Raw genomic sequence first — 25086 nt, 5'->3', positions numbered from 1 at the left:
AGCCCTCATGACCCTCGGGTGCCAGGTCCCCTCTGGACTTCTGGAATTAAGCACAGGTGCTGTCTTTGGGGCTGCGGCGGTGGTCAGACTGACACCCACTTCAGCCACACCTGGCCACCTCTCAGGGACCACCTGCACTGCCCCAGGCCCAGGGAAGTCCCTGCCGCTGGCTTTGGGAAGCTGTCCTGGGGGCTCCTGTGTAGGCCGCCCCGCCCAGCATAAGGGCGGGTTTTTCCAGAAAAACCCTCCGGGGTTTGCGCCGCTGCCTCCCCCGATCTTGCGGCCGGCCGGACACTTAAACCACCGGTGCCCAGGAGTCCGCTCGGCGGCCGGAGGGTAGGTGCGGGATGGGTGCGGCCGGAGGGTGAGGGTAAGGGGACGGTTCAGCCCAGCAGTTAAGGCCCAGGGGGTTCCAGGCAGGTGGGGCCTGGCAGGTTCAGAGCAGGTGCGTGTGCATGTGTAGGGCAAGTGGGGCCTTGGGGGTTCTCAGCAAGTGCGTGTGGTCATTCGGGCAGGAGGGGCCTGGTGTGTGCGCGCAGGTGACTGTGCGCTTGCCGGGAAGGTGCGGCCAGCGGGGGCGGGGGAGCCTAGCGGCCGGGCGGGGCGGGGCGGGCGGGCGCGGCTTGCAGCCGCCCGCGTGGTCCTGCGCGGCGCCCGCGCTTGGAAACAGGAGACCGCCGCGCCGGAAGCCCCGCCCGCGCGCGCGCCCTGTCCCCGCCCGGTGGAGCGGCTGCTGGCGCGGCGCGGCGGCTCGGCACGGCGGCGCCCGGGCGCAGGCGAGCGGGCGGAGCAGCGGACGGCGCTCAGGCCGCCCCACGCGCCGGGCTCGCGGCGGAGCGCTCCGGACTCGTCGGGGCCCGCGGCCGCCCGCGCCTTTCAATGGGCAGCTCGCACTTGCTCAACAAGGGCCTGCCGCTCGGTAAGGCCGCGCGCGCGCATTTCCGGCCGCGGGGGCGGGGCGGGGCGGGGCAGCGGGGGCGGGCGGGGCGGGCGCGGGCCCCGGCTTTGTGTGCGAGTGCGCGTGCGCGCCGGCGTCCGCGCGCCGGCGCCCGGGGGCGGGGCTGGGGGCGGGACCACGGGAGCGCTGTGCGTGTGCGCGTGCTGCTGCGTGCGCGTGCGCCGCCGCCCCGCCCGCGCAGGTGACACAAAGGGGCGCGGGGGCCTCGGGACCCCCGCAGCCGGGACCTCGCACTCGGTGCGCAATTCCCCCCGGCCCGTCCGTCCTTCGGGCCGGGCTGGCCAGGTCCCCGTTGACGGGGCCTCGCAGGGAGGCCGGGCGCGCCGGTGACCCCGCGTCCTTCGGGGCCGGACCTCGGACCGCAGCCTCGGACCCGAACCGGCCTCTCTGCGGGTCCGCGGCGCCCGGTCTTCCCGCAGTCGATCTTTACTCGTTTTTGAAATGAAATGACCGTTTTGAGATTTTTACTCGTTTTTGAAATGACCGAAGTGATGCGTCAGCTGGGAGGCGCGCCGTTCCCGCTCATCCGGCAGAGGTGGCGGCAGGGCGCCCTTTTCTGTATGAGTCCGTTTCCACCTGAGTAACGGGACAGGTGTGACCCACTTTTGTTTGTCCCCAGGCACCTGTGCCCTTCCTGTTTTGAAAGGTGTCAGGAACAGGCATTCTCCGTGCCCCGGGTAGCTCTGGGGGCCCCGAGCCTGGGGCTGGGGGGCGCAGGCCGGGCGGGGGGCGCCACGGGTGGTGTTGGTTTGCTGGCCGCTGCCCTACGCCCCCGTCAGGCCACTTCCGTGTCATGCCCACCTGTTTTTCCACCCTTGCACAGCCCCAGCTTCTCCGGGCTTCCAGCCACCGGGCTGGGGCCTCCTCGTGGTAGGGGCGCATCCTGTCGGCAGGGGAGGGGCCCCACCCTCAGCTTCCAACGCCACCACCCTGCCCCTGGCGCCTGCAGATCGGGGCCCCAGGCTCCGAGGCCTGTGGAGGGAGGAGCTGCCGTGGCACCTGAGCCGCGGGTTTGGACGGAGCTTCCTCTGTCTGGTGCCTGCCTGTCCCGGAAGGGTGCAGCGGCCCTGGGCTTGCCAGGAGGACGGCCTTTAGCTGGCAGCCTCTTAAGCCGGGAACCTGGCCGGGGCAGCCCCTTTCTGGTGATGCTCTTCTTCGTGGTTGGTTAGGACAGGTTTGCTCTCGGGAAGTGGGATGGGGTAGGTTTTCTTCCAGGTGCTCTAAGTTGAGTAGTCAAGAGGGTAAGCCCCTCACCCAGCTCCCACTTCTCTGGGTGGCTGGAGAGTTGGCTTGCACAAAGGGTATCCAGAGCCGGGACTGCCGGTCGTATCCCATGGGGGCGTCCTCCACCTCTCCAGCCCCCCCCCCCACTTTTCAAGTGGAGCAACTTTATTTCTATAAAAACATACACAGGCAAATAAATACTCAGGAGAAAGCCAGTTCCCAGCAGTGTGGACATCCGGGGTGCCCTGGGGGTCAGTGTAGCCTGTCTACTCTTGAATGGGGCAGCATCCTTCAGCCTCTGGGGCAGTGACCACAGCAGCCAAGAGCACAGAATTGTCCCTGGGGGAATCCCGGCTGAGCCCCTGACCAACACATGGTCATGGGCCCCTTACATGACTTCTCTGTGTCATGTCTGTAAAGTGGGGATGGAGCGTGTGAAGAGGTGAGATCACATGAGATCACATGAGTGAGTGTGTGCCAGGTGTTGGGGATGGAGGGACAGGGCCGGGGGCAGGGCTGAGGGACAGGGTCTCCACGCAGCAGCTGTGAAACATCACTCTGGAAGGTAGGAAGGTGACATTCCCTAAGTTACGGGTGGCATCACGATGAATCCGCCCCAACCTGCGTTCTTTTGACGTGGACAACGTTCTTGTTTCTGGGATTCTGAGCATCACGAAGGTAGCAGAACACATGCACATACGTGGGCGTAAATGAAGATGGTGAAAGAGGTGAACACGCGTGGGGAAGTCTTGGTGACGCATTCTCGCCTTTTGTCACAGTTTTTATCTAGCAGGTGTGTGGGGTGTCTTGGTTTCTGAGGAGTTGAGAAGTTGAGGCTGACTCTGGCCGGTGGTCCTGCTGGAGGTTTTACGCGGCCACGCGTTGCCTCCGGGAGCGCCCTGGCCTTGGCTGCAGGGGCTCAGCGCCCACCCCAGCCAGACTCTGCCTGGGGCAGCATGGCGGACCCCGGCCAGACGGCTGGGCTGCGGGGCAGCGGGGCGAGCTGGAGAAGGCTGGCTGCTGCTGGCTCTTCAGGCAGAGTGCGGGGCCGCCCGGGGTCCTCAGATTCCTATCTCAGGAGGTGGCTTTCCGGAGGGCGTGCCTGGTGGTCAAGCTGGAGGGCCGGTGCTGGCAGAGGGGCTGGCTTCACGCAGGAGGGTGGGGAGGTGGCAGGGGCAGCGGCCGCCAGCGGTGCCAAGGAGTTTGCCTTTCCTGCTGCTGAGCCGTGCGCGTGACAGGCCCCGGCTGCGGTGACTGGGGCTCTGCGGCGTGCGGGCCAGAGGCCTTGTGGAGCGAGGAGAGCACACCCTCGCCGTGGGCCCGGGGAGACGCCGTTGGACGGGCCGTAGGGCCAGGGCCCTGTCCGTGGCTGCCGCGTTTGGGGCCTGGGTTGGGGGGGCAGTTACTGGGGCTGGAGAGGAGCAGAGGCCGTTTTGGGGGCAAGTTCTGGGTGCGCTGAGCTTAAGATGTTCATCGGTGCTGCAGAAGGAGGCGAGAGCTGGCCCGGGACACTGACCCGGTGCTCAGGGCGTGGTGTGGCCGAGGGCCGGGTTCTCGGGAAGCCCGGGCTTCCTGCAGGCCCTGGTGCCAGGGATGCACTGTGATGGGTCTGGGGGGCTCAGCGACTTGGGTGAGCCCAGAGTGTGCCAGCTGCAGCCCCTGGACCCGCCGAGGGTAGCCCCACACTGGGGAGCCGTGGCCGAGGACACGTCTTAGGTGCGTGGGGGTGGAGTGGGGAGGGAAGGAGTGGCCGCCCGGCAGGAGGGCCACGCGGCCAGTGCGTGGAGCTGGGCAGGAGGGAGCGTGAAGACGGTGCCAGAGTGTCCACGTCCCCCCACGCAGCTCCCCGTCGTTGGCGTCTTCCCTTAGCGTGAATGCAAGTCGCAGCTTAAGTCCCCTTTCGTCCTTTCCTGTCCCCTCTTGTTCCCTCCCGTTCTGCCGTCCCCTCTTGTTGCTGGGTGGCGAGGCTCAAGGGAACCATCTGCCAGTCCTAGGGTCTGGGCGGGGTGTTAGGGCAGCCGCCTGCCGGGCCTTCATCAAGCGCCCTCCTGTTGGGCCCAAGCTGGGTGGTGGCTGGCACGGACGTCCACTTCGGCCCTGCAGGTCTGGCCACCGCCCGCTCCTGGCGTTTGCCCGGGAGCCGGGGCAGCCCAGGGCCGTGGCGCTGCCAGCTTTTGGCACGGGCTTCCTCTCTCGGCAGCCGCGCTGGCCCCTGCGTTCCCCTCCCCCCTTTACTGAGCCGCTGGGATGAGGGCACGCACTGCCTCTCCCCATGGCCGGCACCTGGCGCCTTTGTGACGTGGGATAGAGCCGTCTGTGCGTCAGGCTGGTCGTCAGAAATCCCTCCCTCCCCACGTACTCGCTGAGTGCCCGGAAGCCTGTCCTGGCAGAGCTCGTGTTCTGGCTGTATGGCCCCAGTGGTCAGCCGGCACCCACGTCCATCCCTGAGCAGAAATGGGGCAGGCGGGAGGGGACCAGGGAAGCTGGCTGGGGGTGGTGGGAGGAGGTGAGGCCCGGAGGAGAAGAGAGCCCGGGAGTGTCACGTGTTGGAAGTGTGGGGCTGTGGCCCCCGGCAGGTGCTCCCGGCAGCAGGTGCGGCCCCGCGGGCACACTCACCCCGACAGCACCTCCGCGTGGTGAGCAGGTGCGGGGAGAGCGGTGGGTGCTGGAGAGGGTCCACGTGAGGACAGGACGGGCCCTCCTGCGCCCAGAGCCCCGGGTCTGGGGCTGACCAGGGAGGGCGTCTGGACACCCGGGAACCTGGGGCCAGCCTCACACCATCGGGAGATGACCCGTCTGCTCCTCGGCTGTCCCATCGCTGAGGGGACAGAGTCTCCGCCCTGACAGGTGTCCTGGCTGCCAGCCACCCGCTCCCCAGGGTGGCCCCTCACCACGGTCACTGAGATCACCAAGGGGCTGGGGCCCTCCCTGTCGTATCTGGTCCCCAGAGTTTCTTTGCAAGGAGCTGGCCCTGCGTCCCACCCTCCTAGATGGGGTCCAGTTTCTGGTAAGGGGGAGGGGCAGGTGTGTCTGGAATCTGGCCGGGGGGCTTCCGGCCAGAACCCCATCCCTGCCACGCCCCCGACCACGAACCAAGCCCCTGGCTCACCTGGCGGGGGAGGAGTGCAGACCCTTGTGGCTCCCGAGAGACAGGCGGGTGAGCAGAGGGCCGGAGCCCCTGAGACTCGTCCAATCAGCGCAGGGTGGGGGGGGCCAGGCTGGCCGCACTGCACCCACCAGACGCGTGGGACATGGCCTGCGTGCCACCCCCAGGGTCCACGCCTGCTGGCCACAGGCCTTGCTCTCTCCAGCCATCCTTCACTCCCTCTTTAAACATGGGGCTGTTCCCCCGGAGAGCAGAAGGCCTTCTGTAGGTTCCCGTGCAGGGTGTTTGGGGCAGCGGTGGCTGTAGAAGGTGGTTTGGTGGCCCTGGGGTCCCTGGGGCTACTTGCTGGCCTGCTCTGGGCTTGACCATGACCCTCCCCTCCCCTGGCCTGACCTTGTCAACCCTTCAGCGCACCCCCTGCTGCCCTGTGCATCCAGAGGCTCTCCCATCGGTGTCTTGAGCAGTGAAGTCACTTACGGAGCTTCTGTTTGGCTTATTTCTAGAAACAAGGTGCACCTTAGTGTTTTCACCCATGAGCGTCCCCAGCACGAGCCCAGAAGCTTCCTGCGACTGTGGTCTTGCTGTTATTTCAAGCACAATTGGACGGTTGAATCCCTGTGTCTTGGCCACTGCTGGACGCTGCCGTCCTGCCCACAGAGCACTGGGGCTGGAGAGGGGAGAGCCAGACTCACCCTGTCTGTCTGCAGTGCCCACCAGAGGTCGCCTCCCGTCTGCACGTTGGGCCTGAGACCTGCCCAGGGCCCTCCGTTTGTCCAGGCTGGCCTCCGAGGCCCGCCAGCCGCTCCTCTGGGCGGGCACCCACCACCCCCACGGGGTAGCAGGGATGCATCTGGCTCCTTTTAGGCTGCTCAGCATTGGCAAAGCAAAGCTTCCTTTTGAGACCATTTTCACAAAAGGATTGGTGGGCGGTGGACACGGGAGAGCCCAGGGATCCAGGTTGTTTCACCAGGGCTGGGAAGACACAGTGCTGGGCCGCACTTGAGGCACGTGAGCCCCGGGCCCTCGGGGGACAGGGAACCGTCGGCATGTAGCGGGCGTGTAGGGACGCTGCTGACCGGTGGCACCGCGAGTGAGCCAGGGAAGGCCCGGCTGGGTGCTGTCCCGCTTTCCCAGTGCAGCTGGCCCTGGTTCCTCCAGGGTTTAGAGAGGGGACTGAAGAAAGCCTCGTGACCAGACGGCTGGCTGTGACTTCTCTGGGGTCCCCATCACCTGCACACACCGATATCCTCGTGTGTGGTTCCCGGGGACCCTCGGGTAGGAGGGCAGGGCACCCAGGTCGGCCCGACTCGGCTGTGCGGAGGTGACTGATGTGGTGCCTTGCCCAGTGCTGCCACTGCATCTTGGAATGAGCTTGGGGCCAACTTTGGAAGAGACGATGGGATCAGTGGGACCTGGGTTGCAGGTGTTGGAGGTCCTGGAGCGCGCTCTCCTGCCTCTGCCCGGTCGGGGCCACGGCGGGGGTGCCCACTTGCAGTCGGCAGCATCCATCCCGGCTGCAGTGTGGTCGGTCAGCGGGAGCGAGGCTGGGGCCCCAGAGCCGGCGAGGCTAGCGTCCTTGCCGCCCAGCCTAGGCACCCCACCCCCCGTCACTGTCCCCGAGCCCCTCTTGTGAGGATCAGGGTAGGAAGGTGAGGCTGGCCTCCAGGTCGGCCTGGAGTGAGAGGAGGGCCTGAGGACTGGCACTGAGGGTCCCTGAGGTTCTGGGGGTGTCATCCTGTCCTGGGGCCGCCCCCGGGGCCGTGTCTGGGGTGTGGGGTGACACCTGCTGCCTTACGGCTCGTTGAGTACGTTTTTCACCGGAGGAAGTCAGATCAAAGGAGCCTTCGCTGTTTGCAGCGTGGAAGCCTTTTGCTTTCTCATGTTTGGTGATTCCGGAGGAGCGTGGCTGCGTGGGGGGGGCCCCGGCGAGTCGCAGGAGCTCTGGTAGTGTGACCCCTCGGGCACGGAGTCCCTTCGCGGTGGGGCTGCTGTCCACGCTGCGTGACCCGGGAGGCGGAGCGGGTGCGGCGGGACGGGGACCGGGGCCGGGGCGTCATGACCCCCACCTGTGGGAGCGTGGGGGGCCTTGGCGCACGTGGCCGCATGGGGCTGAGAGGGGCCGAGACCGCCTGGGAGCCGGTGGTGAGGTCAGTTCGGGTGCTGGGCACCCACTGGGTGGCAGGCACTGAGGGCTGCCGACGGCCCGTGGCTGCAGGCTGCCCCCTGGCCCTGCTGCCCGTGTCCTGGGGTCGTGGGCTGTGCCTGGCTGGCTGGCTGGAGCTTTTTAGGAGCGGCTGGCCAGTTCCCGCAGCTGAGCCAGATCAGGGAGGACTCGGGTGTGCCCGAGGTTTGGGTCATGACCAGGTCGTCCTGCCCGCTGGGAAGGGCTGGGCAGCTCTCTGGAGAGGACTGCACCTGAATCTAACCCCGGTCCCGGGACACCGCCCGCGGGGCTTGCGGGTGGGATGCAGGAAGCATCCAGGTCAGGGTCTGTGTCCCGGGGCCCTTTCCCCCTGCGGCCTGTCAGAAGTCCAGTCACCTTGCCCCGTCATGGACCCAGGAAGCGATCGGCCCCATGAGATAGGAGCTTGCTGAACTGGCCACAGACCCGCTTTCTGGGCTGTCCTGTCCCCAGGCCTCCCAGCTAGTGCACGTGGTGGCATCCGGGCGGGGTCCCGGGTACGTGGCGGCGACCTTCAGGGTGAGCCTCTTGCCTCTGCGTCCGAGCTGTGGCCCCGCTGGTCACTCCCACGCAGGGCCGGGCCTGATTCCAGGTTGGTCCCAGCCCGGCAGCCACAGGCCTGGGGTCAAGGTGCAGGGAAGCCCCTCCTCCATGGACCTGAGGTTCGTGAGTCTAGTTGACCCTCAGTGGTGTTTAACGTGTCTCTTGTGTTTAATTTTTAGTCAGACTTTGACCCGGCGTGGGCTTCAGTGGTCGCCGTGGACAGGAGCCTAGGAGCTTTGGTTCGAGACAATTAAAGACGTGGGATGAGGATCCAGTGACAGGACGCGGTTCTGCAGGGGGATTCTGAAGATAGACGCTTTGAACAGTCGAATTCATGGTCGTGGAAGCCGAGCCCATATTAAGAGATGTCAGGTTGGTCGGGGCTCGGGAGAGTGAGGCCGCCCGAGGCTGGTGTCCCCGCGGCCGCAGAGGAGGCGCTGCTCCTGGGCTCCCTGCGTGTGGTGGGGTTAGGACAGGGGCGTCCCGAGTGGGCGAGTCGCCCGGGCCAGCGAGGCCTCGGTCGGGCCTCACGTTTGCCGTGGGGTTTGCTTCTGTCGAGGGTCTCGAGGGAGGGGCGCCTGGCCAGGCCACAGGTCGGCGCGGGGTCCCTCTGGATGTTCCCGTGGCCTCGCTGCAGTTGGGAGCCCTCCCGGTCGCGGTGTCTCCCATTGGGGGTTCCCGTCCTCTCTGACCGCTGGGCGCTTTAGACAAGGCTCTGCAAGCACCTTTCAGCTAAGACACCTTCGCAGACCCGGAGGGCTCGGTTTCTTGCAGTCGCGTGGATCAATGTTGGGCAAAGTTCCAGCTGAGCGAGGCTGGGAGTGGGCGTTTGTCACACGCTAAAATGAGTAACGTCTTTAAGTGAAACGCCGCTGTTCTCCCAGTGGAGCTGGAGAGACCAGGGCACCGTCTGCACAGGACCGCCACCGTCGCACCGCAGACAGAGGGGGCCTGGACGCTCTGCTCGTGACGTGGGGGGAGGTGACCAGGGAGGTCCTGTCCTTTGGACCCCACGCCAGGAGCCCTCCCGGCAGTCCTGGTGCCTTTGCCGCCTGTTCTGACGGCCGTGCGCTCTCGGGAGTGGTGGGCGCTGGCGGTCTCGTCCTGCACCCCGCGCGCCGGCTGCCACGTCCCAGGGCGAGCCTTGCGGGGCCGTGGTGAGGGGGCGGGCTGATGCGGCCACCGCTGTCTCGCGTGTCACCTGTGAAGCCCTCCCGTCTCCACCTGGGCCTCGTGTGGAAGGAGTGAGTTTTTAATCATTCTTCGCTGTCTCATTTTGGGAAGGTGAGGGGTTCTGGCCTTCTTCCGGTGTCCTAACCCTCTTCTACCTTTACACTGTTTCTTGCTTCTCAGACCTACAAGCAGAGGCGATGCTGGTGCTGGGTGGGTCCCTGTCGGGTTTTTGGGTGGCAACACCACAGCATCGAGTGGAAGAGAAGCATTGGGTGCGTCCCCGAGCCCGTCGTTCCAACCTGCGTGTCTGGACGTCAGCTGGAGCGCGGGGCTGCCTGGGGCCCTGCACCCCTGAGGCCCTGATCCGTGGAGGGGGGCAGTCACCACCGTCGGTGTCCACTCAGGCGGCAGTGAGCTGTGGCAAACACCAGTGTGTCTTCCTTCCTGATTTTTAACTTATTTTTGACAAAGATCCTCGTGGCTGGACACGTAGAATTGGAAGTCCTTGGGGTGGGCTGAGGTTTCAGCGGGGGCTGTGCTGCCGCAGGAAGCTGAGCATCCGGCCCTGTCGTTACAGGCGTCCGACCTCCGATCATGAACGGGCCCCTGCACCCCCGGCCCCTGGTGGCACTGCTGGACGGCCGGGACTGCACGGTGGAGATGCCCATCCTGAAGGACGTGGCCACAGTGGCCTTCTGTGACGCACAGTCTACACAGGAGATCCACGAGAAGGTACCACGGGTGGGGGCGGGGAGGTGGGGAGCCATGTCCTCGCCAGCACTGAGGCAGGTGTCCCAGGGTTCCTGCCGGAGTGGGCAGGTGCGGCGCTGCCCTCACCACCTGGCCTGTCGGGAGGCGGGGGTGGGACGTCTCCATTACAACCAGTTCTTTCCCAGAAAGTGGCGTCTGGGGATGTGGCTGCAGTGGACGGTGCTGGGGGCGGGCAGGCTGCATCTCCATCACCTGACGACTCAGGCCGCGGCAGTCTCCAGGACACCCCGAGCCTGTGCCACGTGGTTTGCAGCTCTCAGGTTCCCTGGGACAGGTAGTATGTTAATCTGGTTTCTGTTTGTAGTCACAGCCAACCGGGTACTTCAGAAGCACCTTTCCCCTGAGTCAGCTGAGGAAGCTGGACCAAGGTTTATAAAACCTAGGTGCTTCGGAGAGCCAACAGGGTCAGGAGAGGCCCAGATGCCGCAGGGGTGGACAGGTCCTGCCCGCTGGGCCGGCGCATCAGCTGTGCTGGAAGAGGTGGCTGAGAGGCCGGGGCGGCTCTGGCAGCCTCATGTGCTGGTGAGGTTGGAGCCCTGCTGGACCCTGGCTCTGGGCTGGACCCTCGGAGAAAGGACGAACTGGAACCAGATGCACCCTCACATGTCCACCCACCGGCCCAGCAACGTCCACATCAAGCCTTGAACTTGGGTTGTGGGTGACCCTGTGCCCTATGCTCAGGTGGCTGGCAAAAACAAGGGAGAACAGTACTCTTTACGGGAAGAGACCGTAGGCCTGGGCCCCAAGTTGTTTCTGCAAATCACCTCCTAGCACAATGTTCATCGCACAGTCGAAGATAACAAGATAGTAGGATAAGAAAGAACTGAGCGAAAACCAGCAGAGACAAAGGACTAGAGCGACCCACGGGGCTGGTGGGGTGTCTGCTGCTACAACCACAATGTGAAAACCAAGCCTGAGCACTTCAGAAGGAGCCGAGAGCAGAAGACGTGACGACAGCAGGCTTCGGGGGAGTTTTTAGAAGATCTAGGAGCTGAAACAGAGCAAAGCTGAAAGTGAGAACTCACTGGGCAGACTTGACAGCCACTTGGGTCAGTGGCAGGAGGGAGGCTTGGGGTGAGGGGGCCACGGTGGGGAGCCAGCCTCCAACAGAAGTCTCAGGGACTGAGGGGATGGGATGGGCCACGGGCAAAATTTGATGAGAAAAAGGCTGACGATGGTCCAGAGCCGAGGGAAGGGAGCAATAAGCGGGTGAGAAAAGTGTGGCAGCGTGCACGCCCAGGCGGCCCCTCCGGGAACTCGGGCTGGCAGTTTCCCAAAGCTGAGCAGGCTTGGGCCACCTGCCTGGCCGTCCCAGTGCTGGTATTTCTCCCAGAGAAGCAAAACACACGTCCGCTCAGAAACCTGCCCGCGAGCCCCCCAGCAGCTTTGTTCCTCGTGGCCGGAACCAGAGGGAACCAGGTGGTCTTCAGCCAGGGCATGGGTACCGAGGAGCCCCACTGGGCAAGAGAAGGAAGGGTGAGCCACGGGCACCGGCGTCGGCCGGGCCAGAGCAGCCAGCTCGTCAGGGTCACGTGCATTGTCACTCTGGCCAGCCACCATGACGGGGACAGCGAAGGAGACAGAGGTGCTGGGTTCAGGTGCTGCTAACACGGGTGTTTCTTTGTGGTGACGGCAGTCCTGCGTTCTGTGTCCTGTTGTGAGGCGGCTACTGGAACAGACTCACAGTGAAGTTACACAGAACAGCACACATGAGCAAGGACAAGATGGCCAAGGGGACGTGGGTGCACAGATGTACCTCACCGGGCACAAGCTCGTTGCCCACCACAGGGGCCGGGCCAGGGGACACGGGATCCCTCTCGTTGGCAGCTTCTTGTGAATCTTAAACTGTTTCAAACTAAAAAGATACTTTTTAAAAAAGCAGTAGTGGAATGAAAAAGAGATATACTGAGAGAAATTTTTAAAAATTGTAAGCAGTACTAAAACAAGTTTTGCCAGTAAATTTGAAAACTAAGACAAAACCTGTTTTTTTCCAGAACTGTGACTTACCAAAACTATTTCAACAAGTTAATATAAAACCCAGGGCTTCCCTGGTGGCGCAGTGGTTGAGAGCCTGCCTGCCAATGCAGGGGACACGGGTTCGAGCCCTGGTCTGGGAGGGTCCCACATTGCTGCGGAGCAACTAGGCCCGTGAGCCACAACTACTGAGCCTGCACATCTGGAGCCTGTGCTCCGCAACAAGAGAGGCCGCGATAGTGAGAGGCCCGCGCACTGTGATGAAGAGCGGCCCCCACTTGCCGCAACTGGAGAAAGCCCTCGCACAGAAACGAAGACCCAACACAGCCATAAATGAATGAATGAATGAATGAGTGTTAAAAAAACAAATAAGTTGACAGACCCCTGGGGAGGGGCATAGGGCCCTCAGAGCCCCACCCGACGGGCAGGCGGCGTCCCCCCCGAGCCCTATGCCTCCTGACACCCACGGGAAGCCACAGCCAAGGCCTTGCCTGCCAGAGAAAAACAGGTAGAAAAAGTGTCCTGGGGACAGAATTTTACGCTCCTGACAGAAGAGACGTTAGGACTGTGTAATTGGTGTCCTTAGGCCTGAGGTAACGCCTGATTGTACACCGAGCAGGATGCAGCGAGAAAGGAATCACAGGAGAACTAGAGGGAGCTCCTGGGAACTAAAATGGGAGCGGAAGATTTAAACTTTAATAGGAGCTCAGAAGACAGTCAAGGGAAGCCCAGAGGAAAGATGGAAGCGATGAGGAACGAGGAGAGATTCGCAGACTCCCCAGGGGTGCTGTGCTCAGCTGGCCAGTGCAGCCGCTCTCAGGAGCCTCCCGTTTCTCATCTGGGACAAGCACTTCCTTCCCCCCTCTTTGCTGCCAGGGGTGGCCAAATGACTAAGTCCAGCCAGGGAGAGGACAGCAGCCTTTGTGTGCAGAGCCACCTTCTCTTTCTGCTGGCTGGAAACCAGATGTGATGGCTGGAGCCTGGGCAGCCACCCAGACCACAAAAGGAAACCATGTGGAGCCAGGGGAGCCTGGTAATGGCAGGGCAGCAAGACCAGGAGCCCAGGACCGCGATGGCTCTGGAGCTGACACGGGGTCCGTGGACCGCCTGGCTGCAGGCTTTGGCCTAGAAGGGAAATATCAGCCTGTCTTCTGTGTCACATCTGATCAGGGGTTTCTACCTCCTCACAGCTGGTTGGATGTCCGTCCAACGTTATTTGAGCTTTAAAGAGGAGAGACTGACGTTTTCGTCACAACATGAGGAAAATTACCAAAGCTGAACGGAGGCTCCCATGCTCCTGCCACGAACCCAGGACGAATGTCGGGGGCCCTGCCATTCAGGATCCAGATTTCACCAGCGCCAGGGGTGGGGGACAAGAACCAGAGCAGCCCTAGCTGGGTGCGTCAAAGCTCCTGAGAGGAGGGGTTTAACCAGGCTCGCTCGCCCGCCCACACGTGGGGCCGGCGGAGGCGTTTCTCCCCTCCGCTGCTCTCTCTGAAGCTCCTCAGCGAAAGTCAGGTGCCCATGAGGTGGGGGCAGCCGTGGAAAAAAAGACCTGGGGTCCCGTTGAGGGGCCGGGCCAGGGTGGGAGTGACGCGGGGACGCGCCTGGGGTTCCAAGGGCACCAGCGGGGGCCTCGGAGTGAAGCGCCCAGTCCCAGGAGGGATGTGCCGAGGCCGGGTAAGACATGAAATAAAATCCAGGGAAAATGCAGAAACAGGCATTGTAGCCAGTGGTGGGGTGGCTCCCGGTCGGTGGGACCTGAGGACCCTGGAGGCAGAAAGGACGGGTCAGCCCATGAGCCCTGGGGATGCTGGCCGGCGCCCTCATGCGCACCCGCTGTCACCAAGAGTGAGGGGGCGTCTGCAGGGAGCGTGTTTGCCCCTGGTCAGGACAGAACCAAACGTGGGCAGTTCTGCAGAAAGCACGGGGTGGAAAGGAGGGGTCATCCGAGTACGAGGCAATCAAAACAATCTCCCTGCAAGAGAAATCACACAAAACAGGAAAATAGGGGGGCAAAGGAGACGTGTCTGCAATGCACATAACAGTCGGGGGGTGAACAGTTGAAATACTCAGACTTCTCAACCAACAGGAGAAAGACAAATCCCAGTAGAAAGTGGGCGAGGGAGGGGGTGTGTGGACAAAATAGCGACCGCGGAGCAGGTGACACTGCCCCCACCTCCAGGGACTAGCAGACACCCAGGGGCAGCCGGGCTGTCAGCTTGCAGGTCTGGGTGGCGCTCCAGCAGGCCTGTGAGATCCCGTCTGTGGTCTTCAGCCCGCTGTCCCTCCACCTGGGCCATCTGCCATAGGGAAATCCCTGGAGCCGTCTGGGAGTGTCACCCTTGGGGCCTCTGGCAGTTTTCACAGAACATGCCCATCTGGAAAGATAAGTCGCTGAGGGTGTGTGTGTGTGCGCGTGTGTGTGTGTGTGTGTGATGCTGGAAGAGGAGACTCGGGCCGAGGAGGTGCCCTGACGGGTGGCCTGCCTCTGGTGTGGTGCCCAGTGAGTACCCCTCAGGCCCTCTGCTCTGAGCTCCTGACCAGGTGGGCCGCATTACCCCCTGTGGACCTGAGGACACCAGGTCAGTGACTAGCTAGTTACACAGCAGGTAGAGGCTGGCAGCAGTGGACGCTGGGAGGTTGGTGCCATACCGGGGGTGTCACGGCCACTTTGCAACCAGGAAAGGGGACAGGAGCCAGCAGGAGCGTGGACCTGGAGTCTGGACAGGGCAGCGTGTTGCCCCTGAAGTGGTCTCATCCTGTAGCTGGTACAGGGTGGGCGCTGCTCTGAGAGGAGCCCGGGCTCCCCTCTGAGAACACTTCGCCTGGTACCCTGGGATTCGAGAGATGCTCAGTAGAAAAAGGACCAGGTGTGAAAAAAATAATTTACCCAGAAACGTACCTGGGTGACTGAGTCACACCCAGAAATGCAAATGAAAAGTAAAATAACAATTCCAGTTTGCATGTGTCAAACGGAGTATCTGGAAGTTGGGAATGCCTGGTACTGGGCGGTCGGTGCTGATGGGCAGACTGTGCCCCGGGGGCAGTGGCAGCAGGACTGGAGCCTGAAGAGGGTTTGCAGGGATCCACTCACTTCTCACCTCAAGGAAACAAGCAAACACGTGGGTTTTTGCTGCGGCACAGCCGGTGCTAGAAGCCACACAGTCTCTCCAGCTTTAGAAACGTTCAGACCATCGTGGACCATCCCTGCTTAAAAGTGCAGCCCGGGACACTTAAGGACCACAACTGGGGGCAATGCTCAGGAAAAAGCCGGCCCTGCGCATGCGCCTGAGTCGCAAGGACCACCTGCCCCGTCCCGCCTGCCCACAGCCCATCCGCACGCCCGTTGTAGCCAAGGGCCCTGTGGGCGTCCAGCCGATCCATCTGCCCCTGCGTCCGGGGCTGCCCCTCCCAGTGCTGGCAGGGATGTGTCCGTCTCTCTGGTTCTAGCACCCAGTTGTGCCGGACACCGCGGGCACCGACAGATCTCTGTCTACATGCAGCCTGCCCCCCGGCTCCTGCCCACCTGCCCCAGGGGGGCCCTCCTCACCAGCTCTTATCCACACAGCACAGGGCGGCCAGAGGGGCCTTCCGGGGGAACCGTCAGCCGAGCCCTCCCCTATCCCCTGCACCTCCCCGTGGCCTTCGCCATGTCCACTGCCCTGTCTCTTCCTGCCCACCCTCCCCATGTGCTCCCGGTTAATGCCCTCTGCCGCCGCGCTGCGGTCACACGCCGGGCCTCACCCCGTCCACGTTGGGTCCCGTCGAGTCATGGCACCGGAAGTCTGCGCCTGCGTCTGTGGCCCTCCCAGGAGGCCGGGGAAGCTGTCAGGACTTGGGCATGATCCAGCCAGTCCATTCACGCGCCTGCTGGCAGCCCCCTGCTCCCAGAGCTGAGGTTCCTAGATCTTCCGAGCTGGGGCCAGAGCAGGGCTGGCAGCACCCCGTCTCTTACTTGCAGGATCAGGAACCCAGGACCCCTCTGCCCTGCTGCCCAGCTGTCCTTGCCTTGGTCCTTTCTGTGAGGTCCCCTGTGGCCGTGTCCTCCAGGCCACCTCAGGCAGCAGGAGGGGAAGGGAGGCCAGGCCAGCCTCAGAGGAAACTGCGTTCCGGGTGGCCACGTGTCCGGCTGGGACCAGGACTCAGTCATCGTAGAAGGGGCGAGCCTGAGGCCGTTAGCAGTATCCCCGAGGCTGCAGTCCCCTGCCCTGCGTCCCACGCTCGGAGCCCGCTCCACTCTGCTTACTGCATCTGCCACGGGCCAGCTGCTTCCTCAGCTCTCGTGTGGCCCCTTGTGGTCAGCCTCTGTTGCCCCGGGGGACCTATGGTCAGCACTGGAAGCTCAGTCCAGAGGAGAGGGCCGCAGACACATCACCACAGGTTCCCAGTGGACTCTGTGTTTCACTGAATTCGAGACGTCATCGATTATAACGTCCCGTTAGGGAGGAATAAACCTCGTCCCCAAGTATGGCAGGTTTTGGATTACATGATGCGTTGGAATGGTGTCAGCCCGCTCCGCAGCCCCTGCGTTTGGGCCCAGAGATGGCAGGTCATGCGTCCCTGGCCTTGGCCAGACTGTGTCCCGGTGTGGACCCCGGCTCACAGTCCTGGGCTGGGGCCCCGCCCTCCTCGACCCGCGCTCCCCGCCCCCAACCCCCAGGAGCGAGGTGCGTCGCATGTTGGTGGGCCCGGCCCTGGCAGAGCTCATGGACTTAAGCTGGCGGGTGTGTGGGGGGCCTCCTCGAGGGGGGCCGTGAGCGGGGCTCTGCGTGGGGCGGGATGGTGGGCAGACGTCGCCCACGGCAAGGTCTGTGCGCTTGGCACCAACCTGCCCGTGTGGGCCTCGCCTGGAACGGACTCACCGAGACACGCGGGCCGCCCCCAGGTGTCCTGGAGCCCCGCACTTGGGGGCGACGGCCCTGGCCACGCTCCGAGGGGTGCAGAGACAGAGCCGGTGGTTCCCTCCTGCGGGCTGCAGCTGGCGAGGCCCACCTCAGGTGCAAGTGCACCCAGAGCGCGTGCCCGACCTTGACGCCCCTCCCAGTGGCGGGGGGTGGGGGGGAGGCGGCCCCCCAGGTCTGCGGCACAGTGGACAGTGCTCAGGGGCGGCTGCTCCCTGCCCCTGTCTGGGGGAGTAACCCTCCAACCCTGGGCCGTGCAGGGCTGACCTGGAAGCCGGGCCTTGTGCATGGTGACAGCGGGGGTCGGCACATCAGCCTCCTCCCTGATTGAAAGGGGTGCCCTGCTCACTGCGGCGCGTTCACCGTCCCTGGGGACTTAACCGACGCTCCAAGCGCGTTGCGCCCTTGCGGCTGCTCTGTTCTGAGAGCGGTCTGTCAAAGTGGCCGCTGGCTTCTCATCCTGTTGGCGGGGTCTGGAGGTTTTGGGTGAGCGGGGTCTGGAGGTTTTGGGTGAGCCGGGTCCTCCCAGTGCCCGGCGTTTCTCGTCTGTCGTAGCCTCTGGTGCCCAAGGAGAAGGCAGCCCCCGCCCATCCCCTTGTCAGGCAGGCAGAGCACCGTCCCCTGTGTCGACCGGGGCAGGGACCTTCGGTGTGCTTCACGCGTTTGCTGATCTGTCACATTCGGGTCACTGCAGACCGCTCACACGGGGATGGGGCAGCTTCCCCCCTGAGAGGGCCTGCCATGCGCACTGGAGAGAAGTCCGCTCGGGTGGGAACCTGCTGGAGCCCTGGGACGCGCCTAGCGGGGGCTGCCCTTGGGGGGAGTGCCCGCGTGGCTTCTCCCGCAGCGACACCGGCTCACGTGCCCCTTCACTGCAGGTGCTGAACGAGGCCGTTGGGGCGCTGATGTATCACACCATCACGCTGACCAGGGAGGACCTGGAGAAGTTCAAGGCCCTTCGGATAATCGTCCGAATCGGCAGCGGCTTTGACAACATCGACATCAAGTCAGCTGGGGACTTAGGTAGGACGGTCTTGGATTCTTCTCTTTGCAACTTTGCACACTGCTCCCTTGCTGTGACCTCATCACGTTTTGTCCGTTGGTTTTACCGGAAAGAGGAGAGTCCTGTTGCAGCCGACTGCCTGGTTGGAGGTGGCCTGGGGGCTGGCAGTGTGTGGGCCCCACGCCAGGTCCCCTCAGGCAGGCGCAGGGTGGCAGCAGCGTCCCTCAGAAAGCCCGGGCGTTGTGGGCGGCGTGTCTGCCGCCCTCCTGCACTGCCTCCTGGGGACTGTGGGGAAGGGACAGCAGCCCGGGGCGGGCGGGCGGCCAGCACATCCATGTCGGGGTTTGCGCAGCCCTGTGCACGAGACTGGCTGGGAAAGGAGGTTTGTGTTGTGATTTAGGACACGTAGGAGTGTGTACGCACAGGTGTGTGACTCACACTCACGGAAACAGATCGCAGCATGCTTCTCCGGGTACAGTGTTCAGCCTCTTGTGACGTTCTGGTCTAGTCTCTCCTTATCCTTTGTGTTGGTCACGGCTTAAGGGCAGCTGAGGACACGCCCCGCCACGGCCCGCGGTCACCGACGGCAGCCTCAGACCTGCAGCGTGAAAACGGCTCCCGCTGTCGGCTGCCACGCATCCCAGGGTTCATTCTGCTCTGCCAGCCCAGCTCTCTCACCCCGCTATCACCTGCCCCCAGGAAGGCACCGCAGTGTCAGGCTGCGGTCTGGGCACTTTTCAAGCTGGGACGTCCTCCGGGCCTCATCCCTGTTCGCGGAGCGGGTCCTCATTGCCTTGCGATTTCACGGGCTGGGGCTCCGTCCTTCGTCCAGGGACAGTCTGGGGCATGCCGTGCAGTCATCCCTGCCAGACCTCCGCAGGGCCTGGTCCTTTGTCAGGCGGCAGCCTTGTTCCCGAGTCTGACAGGGCCTCCAGCTCTGTTCTCGCTCAGTCTCCCCTGCATGACTTCCTGACCCTGTCTTAACGTTTTGTCGCAAGTCGAGCTGGTGAGGGGGTGGGGAGGGCAGGGCCTTGGGGAGGTGTGGCCTGCCCAAGACCCCTTTCCAGAAGGTCCAGTGGCAAGTGGTCCAGGAGGGGCAGAAGCAGGTGTGGGCATCTGCCCAGGCGGCCTCTCTTTCTTCCTGTCCCCCACCCTGTCTGCCCACTGGACCCATGGGTGGCTTTCCCACGCGGCATGGGGCAGGTAACCTGAATTTGTCTCCTAGCATCCCGGGGCAGGGACGTGTCCTCTGGCCTGTCCCAGGCGAGGCCCAGGACCGTTCTAGTGACTGCCCCACGTATCTCACGTCCGCAGGCATCGCCGTCTGCAACGTGCCGGCCGCGTCCGTGGAGGAGACCGCCGACTCCACCATGTGTCACATCCTCAACCTGTACCGCAGGACCACATGGCTGCACCAGGCGCTCCGGGAGGGCACGCGGGTCCAGAGCGTCGAGCAAATCCGAGAGGTGGCTTCTGGAGCCGCCAGGATCCGCGGGGAGACCTTGGGCATCATCGGACTAGGTGCGATGGCTTTTGCCCCCGTGCGCAGGCTCTGCAGACCCTGAGGCTGGGGCTGTGCTGTGCTGCTGGCAGGTGCCCCCACCTGGCATGGTTGCCCAGCCAGGGGGCAGCACAGGGGTGAGGGGTCTCTGCCCCAGAGACCGTGCTGGCCCTTATCTGCCCCGGGAACACATAGTGGGGCCCACGCACACACACAGATGTTAAACAGGTGCTCGTATGGTCACGCACATTCACGCACGCTCACTCTGCCATTCCCCCGCCTCGTGACTGAACGCACAAGACCTTCAGGTGATGGCCAGCCAGGCTGCCCTGAGCCCTGCTCTGGGTGGATGGAGGCTGCTCACTCCACTCACCCGCTCACTCGCATGCCCTGCAGGCCGGTGTCCTGGGCCAACCCTGGGCCCCTTGCGCTCAGACAGCAAACCAGGGAACAGAGACATGGCGGGTGGGGGGCAGGCAGGATCCGGGGGGCAGAGGTGCCGGGGTGGTGTGGGCCTTAGCGGTTGGGGAAGCAGGGGAGGGCAGTGTGGCGGGAGGGGCCTGCCCGTCCACCTGGGCCACCCAGCACGGGCGGGACCGTAGCTCCCTGCGGCCCCATCAGCTGTCTCACAGAGGTTCTCCACGGCAAAGGCGCCGCCTCGTGCAGCTGTGGGGGAATTGCAGGGCAGAGACGCGCCTGCAGTAGTGCAGGGGGTCGGGGTCATGGGCGTCCGTGGGGCACAGGGGTGTCCCTCCCCAACACGACTTGCTGTCCTGCTGGATGTGCACACACAGACGCCAGGGCTGGCCGGGGCCCCGTAGCCCTGTGAGTGCCCTGCACCCAACACCTAGGCCCCCAGTGCCCTCGGCGGGTTCGAGGGCAGAGATGGCCTGGCCCGTGCGGTGTGATGCAGGCTGGGAGGAAGGAGCGAAGATGGTGAGCGGCTGGGCCTGGCCAGTGCCTTTGGGGCAGCCACCTCTAGGCAGTGTCGGTCAAGACGCTCAGTGGGGTGGGGATGCCCCAGAGGCTGCATCTCAACGAGCGCCCGACGGCCCTGGGGACCACGGCCCCTGGGCATCTGCTCCGGCCCTCCCCGCGCCCCTCGGGACTCCGAGAGTCTCTGTCTTGGTTCCCCACTGCCCCAAAGCAGAGTGGTCCCCTGAAACCTTCTGTGGCCCAAGTGGTGTAAAGGGAAGAAGCAGCGACCTTTGGATCCATGTCACTTGTGGAGGCCAAGGTCACGGCAGCTCCACACTGAGACACGGTGTGCGGTTCCCGGGAACGGAAGGGGCTCTGTAATGGCACCTGCCAGGCACACTGGACGCAATTTCGCTTTTGCCTTTTTTCATAAAAGTGAAAATTCTCTTCGGGTTTCTTTTGGTTCCTGGAACTGGGGACTGACGTCATAGGTGAAGTGGCTTAAGGCGAGGCCAGCCGAGCGGGGGCTCCCGTGCCAGCGTTGCCGCCCGGGCAGTGTGAGTGACTGCTCCGAGGCGCTGGCACCGTGGTTGGTCGGCAGGACCGCTGGGTGCCCGTCCTCCCCGGGCCCTCTGCGCTGGCGCCTCACCAGCCTCCACGGTGTCCCGTGGCCTCGAGCTCAGGGCCCTGGCGTGCCTGCCGCCCCCAGCTCCTGGCCTGCGCTGCTTCCCTGCTTTGTTTTCTTGGGAGCCGAGGACAGAGGGCTTCAGCCTCCGGGGCACTGGGGCCTATCCTGACACTGCAGCCCCTGCCTCGCCCCCCGTGCATCTGCGGAGCCCCCCGTTGGTGCTCCCCAGCTCCCTGGAGCCCCGTCCCTTCTCTGCACAGCCTCGTCCTGTGGACGTCCTGCCGCTTGGCCTCTGGGAGCAGACGCCTCAGGGTCACCCCGCGCAGACGGGGAACCTGAGGCGGGGCGGCCAGAGAGGTGCCGTGGTGACACCCTGTCGCCCCCCAGGTCGCGTGGGGCAGGCGGTGGCGCTGCGGGCCAAGGCCTTTGGCTTCAACGTGCTGTTCTACGACCCCTACCTGGCGGACGGCACGGAGCGGGCGCTGGGGCTGCAGCGGGTCAGCACCCTGCAGGACCTGCTCTTCCACAGCGACTGCGTGACCCTGCACTGCGGCCTCAACGAGCACAACCACCACCTCATCAATGACTTCACCGTCAAACAGGTCTGCGGCCCGGGGACCCGGGGGACGGCGTGATCTGAGCGGCGGGGCCCAAGCCGCTGCCTGCCTGCCCGCCACGCCTGCCAGTCACCGGCCACCACGCAGGCCCTCCCACGGGGCCTTTTCTTCCCCGAACCGCGGTGTAGGGCCTTTCAAGTACCTGTGTGCGCAGAGACCTGTGTTGCAAGCGTGCACAGTGTATATATGTGGGGGTGGGTCAGTTTCAACGACAGTGCCCTTCCCACGTGTGTGTGTGCACGTGGGCTTGTACACACACGTGTGTATACATGTATTTAAGTGTGGGGTAGCCGCTTGCATTGATGTGTGCACGTAGGTGTGCACTCACATGCACGTATGGTTACGTACACGTCCACATGTGCACGTGTACGTGTGGGTGGGCATGCTTGTACATTCAGTGTGCCCACCTGGGGCCTCAACTGCTGTCTGCCCTAGGCTCCTGAAGCCCTGTAGAGAGTGAGGCCAGGCACCTTACTTGGTTCTCACCCAGTGGGTCTGGGCCTCTGGGGGACAGGGCGTGGCCAGGGGCGCTGATCAGAGCTGTGTGGTCCCTGAGGACTCAGTGAGGCCCGGACAGGCACAAGCTGCCCCAAGCTGGTGGACGGCCACCTGAGCCCCACGACGGGGTGGGCTTAGTTGGGGTGAAATAGGGGTCACAAGGAATCCCTCACCGGGGAGCAGGGGAAGCCACTTCCCTGAACCGGCAGGGGAGTGTCTTCAGGCCGCACTGTCTCATGTCTTCCCAGATGAGACAAGGGGCCTTCCTGGTGAACACGGCCCGGGGCGGCCTTGTGGACGAGAAGGCACTGGCCCAGGCCCTGAAGGAGGGGCGAATCCGCGGTGCGGCCCTGGACGTGCATGAGTCGGAGCCATTCAGGTGCCTGCGGTGGTGCCCTGGGGTCCCCGAGCCGGTGCTCGTCCAGCTTACGGCCCGCGTTAGCCTGCGGGTCTGACCCTGTGGCCACGGCGCCACGAGGGAGTGGGGCCCCAATACCCACACACAGCCTCCAGGCCCCGGCCTCGGGCAGCTGAAGGTCCGAGGACAAGGGAGCCTGAGATACCACATTGGTCAGACCTTCCTCCCTGGCCAAATCTCAGAGCAAGGGGAGGCCACCACTGTGGGCCAGGACGACCCAGTCCCCTGCACCTGGTGGGAAGGGCTCAGACCAGGCATCCTGCTGAGTGCCCGGGGGCACAAGGCGGCTGGCCCCCATGTGGCCACGTCAGAGGCCTCACGGCTGAAACGCCCGTCTGGGGCAGCAGGACAGCTCCAGGTGGGTCTTCACCCTTCCGGGACGGAGCAGTGTCCGGAGGGCCTGGGGTCTAGAGCTCACAGCCACTTGCAGGGAGGGGCGGGCAGCTTCCCCCCCCCCCCCAGTGAAGGCCCCTCCCCACTGCAGTCAGGAGCCCGTGGGCAGGTTTATCTTTCAGGGGGAGCCACCGAGTCTGACGGAGGGTGGGTTGTGGCCGCGGGCAGGCGCGGGGCCTCTGACCTCCTATGTGCCGCGCAGCTTTAGCCAGGGCCCCCTGAAGGACGCGCCCAACCTCATCTGCACCCCGCACGCGGCCTGGTACAGCGAACAGGCCTCCATCGAGATGCGTGAGGAGGCGGCCCGGGAGATCCGGAGAGCCGTCACAGGTGGGCCGGGTGGGGGCCCTGAGGCCGCGGCATCTTCTGCGGGGTGGGTAGGGAGACGGGCCCTCCCAGGGCCAGGCATGGCAGACCCCAAACACGGGGCCGAGCACAGCCCAGGCCCTCGCGTCACGTGTGTGGCGCTCGCTGGCTATCCTGCTTGGGGTGCCAGCTCGTGGGGTGTTTCCTCCACCTTGTAAAAAGTCACTTACACGTGTAAGCCTTCCGGGCCGGGCCCTGTCAGCTTCTGTCTGAAATCCCCGGGCCAAGCAGATGGGGTTGGGGGCACTGCTGAGCTGAGGTCGGTTGCTTGGGGTTGGGAGTCCCTGAGCTTTGAGGGCAACACTGCCCAGACAGGACCCCGCCGTGCCTAAGGGGAGCGAGTCTGTGGAGACTGCCCGTGTCCCCAGTGGAGCCCCTGCCTCTGGGGTCCCCTTGGTGGCAGCTGCCTAACGCAGGCACCGTCCCTCCCATCTCCCCGGCTTCCCCCAGGCCGGATCCCCGACAGTCTGAAGAACTGCGTGAACAAAGACCACCTGGCAGCCGCCACTCACTGGGCCAGTGTGGACCCGGCCGTGGTGCACCCCGAGCTCAACGGGGCTGCTTACAGGTGAGCGGGGGCTTTCGGCCTGGACGTGTGTTCACGCGGCCTCCGTGCACACGGACGGTTGGGGCGTAAGCGCCTGAGCGGGGGCGACCTTCAGGGCCTGGTGGACATGAGACTGTCTGTCCGGGTGGTGGCCACACAGGGAGTGGGATGGCGTCTCCCAGCAGGCGGCCTTCAGGAGCAGCCTGGGGTCCTGCCCTGCTGGCCTCACCTGTTTCCTTCCTCTCCCAGCAGGTACCCCCCAGGCGTCGTGGGCGTGGCCCCCAGCGGCATCCCCGCTGCAGTCGAAGGCATCGTCCCCAGCGCCATGTCCCTGTCCCACGGCCTGCCCCCCGTGTCCCACCCACCCCACGCGCCTTCTCCTGGCCAAACCGTCAAGCCCGAGGCGGATAGAGACCATGCGAGCGACCAGTTGTAGCCCGGGCAGAGCTCCGCAGCCTGGGCACCGGCCAAGCCCTCGGACAGGCGTGTGCAGGGGCGGCGCCGCAGGTGGCCACGGCCTCCGGGACGGTCCGAGCGCCAGGGGTGAGAGGTGGCACCCTCTCCCCGCATCAGCTGTAGTTGTCCCGTCCCGAGGGCTGGCCGCTGCCGTGTCCTTTGTGTCCTCGTTCAGCAGCGGAAGTCAGTAGTTAATTCTATCATGAATGTCCCCGTCTGTGTACAGTCTTTAGAACATCACAAAGGATTTGTTTGCTTAGCTGTCGGCAGGAGAAGCCCGAGGCAGGGCTCAGCGGGTCTGCTTCAGACGTTTTCCCTTTTGTGTGTGGATCGCATCCCGAACCAGGCAGTTGGCAAACTTCTCAGGACAATGAATCCTTCCCGTTTTCTTTTTACGCCACACAGTGCATTGTTTTTTCTACCTGCTTGTCTTATTTTTAGAATAATTTAGAAAAACAAAACAAAGGCTGTCTTTCCTAACTTTGGCATGAACCCCCCTGTCCAAGCGAAGACGGCGTCGCTAGCGGTGCAGAGAGGAGCGCGTGGGCCTCCGTCCCGGGCGGCGGGGCTGCGGCGCCTGGCCGCGCGGTGCCGTCCTGCTGATGTGGTAGGCTAGCAATATTTTGGTTAAAATCATGTTTGTGACCGTAACCATTTGTATGAATTATTTTAAAGAAATAAAAGTCCCAGAAAGAGCCGGCACGCCCAGCCTTTGTTTTATCGGCTTCGTCTCACCGGGACACAGGCGGGGTCAGTCCTCTCCTCTCCTAGCGCTGGTGGCCTTGGGGCTGGATGGACGGCCCAGTGAGCCCCGCTGTCACCACAGGAGGGGCGCTGCGGCCTGAGTGCTGGCCTTTGCCACCCCCGCCCTCCACCCTCGGGCAGCCTTGGACCCGGGCCCCTGGG

At 64.2% G+C, this 25086-nt stretch overlaps 1 protein-coding gene across 3 annotated transcripts; it reads left to right on the top strand.

Annotated features, from left to right (window-relative positions):
- Positions 1–730: 730 nt before the first annotated feature.
- CTBP1 (C-terminal binding protein 1) lies at positions 731–24875 on the top strand. 3 transcript variants are annotated; one of them, XM_082635220.1, is made up of 10 exons: positions 752–919; positions 8193–8385; positions 9764–9918; positions 17714–17858; positions 19153–19359; positions 21273–21487; positions 22249–22379; positions 23014–23141; positions 23628–23745; positions 23974–24875. In XM_082635220.1, exons 2-10 carry the CDS (start codon positions 8379–8381, stop codon positions 24158–24160), a joined length of 1293 nt encoding a protein of 430 aa, XP_082491346.1. In that variant the 5' UTR covers positions 752–919; positions 8193–8378; the 3' UTR covers positions 24161–24875. The 3 variants fall into 3 exon arrangements, with proteins under 3 accessions (XP_082491345.1, XP_082491344.1, XP_082491346.1); XM_082635219.1 differs by lacking the exon at positions 8193–8385 and having other exon boundaries at positions 731–919; positions 23977–24875; XM_082635218.1 differs by lacking the exon at positions 8193–8385 and having other exon boundaries at positions 732–919.
- Positions 24876–25086: the final 211 nt, after the last annotated feature.

Source organism: Mesoplodon mirus (genome assembly GCF_964341445.2).
Source record: "Mesoplodon mirus genome assembly, chromosome: 2".
NCBI lineage: Eukaryota > Metazoa > Chordata > Mammalia > Artiodactyla > Ziphiidae > Mesoplodon > Mesoplodon mirus.
Note: the sequence above shows the minus strand (reverse complement) of the source record. Positions and strands in the feature narration are given on the sequence as shown.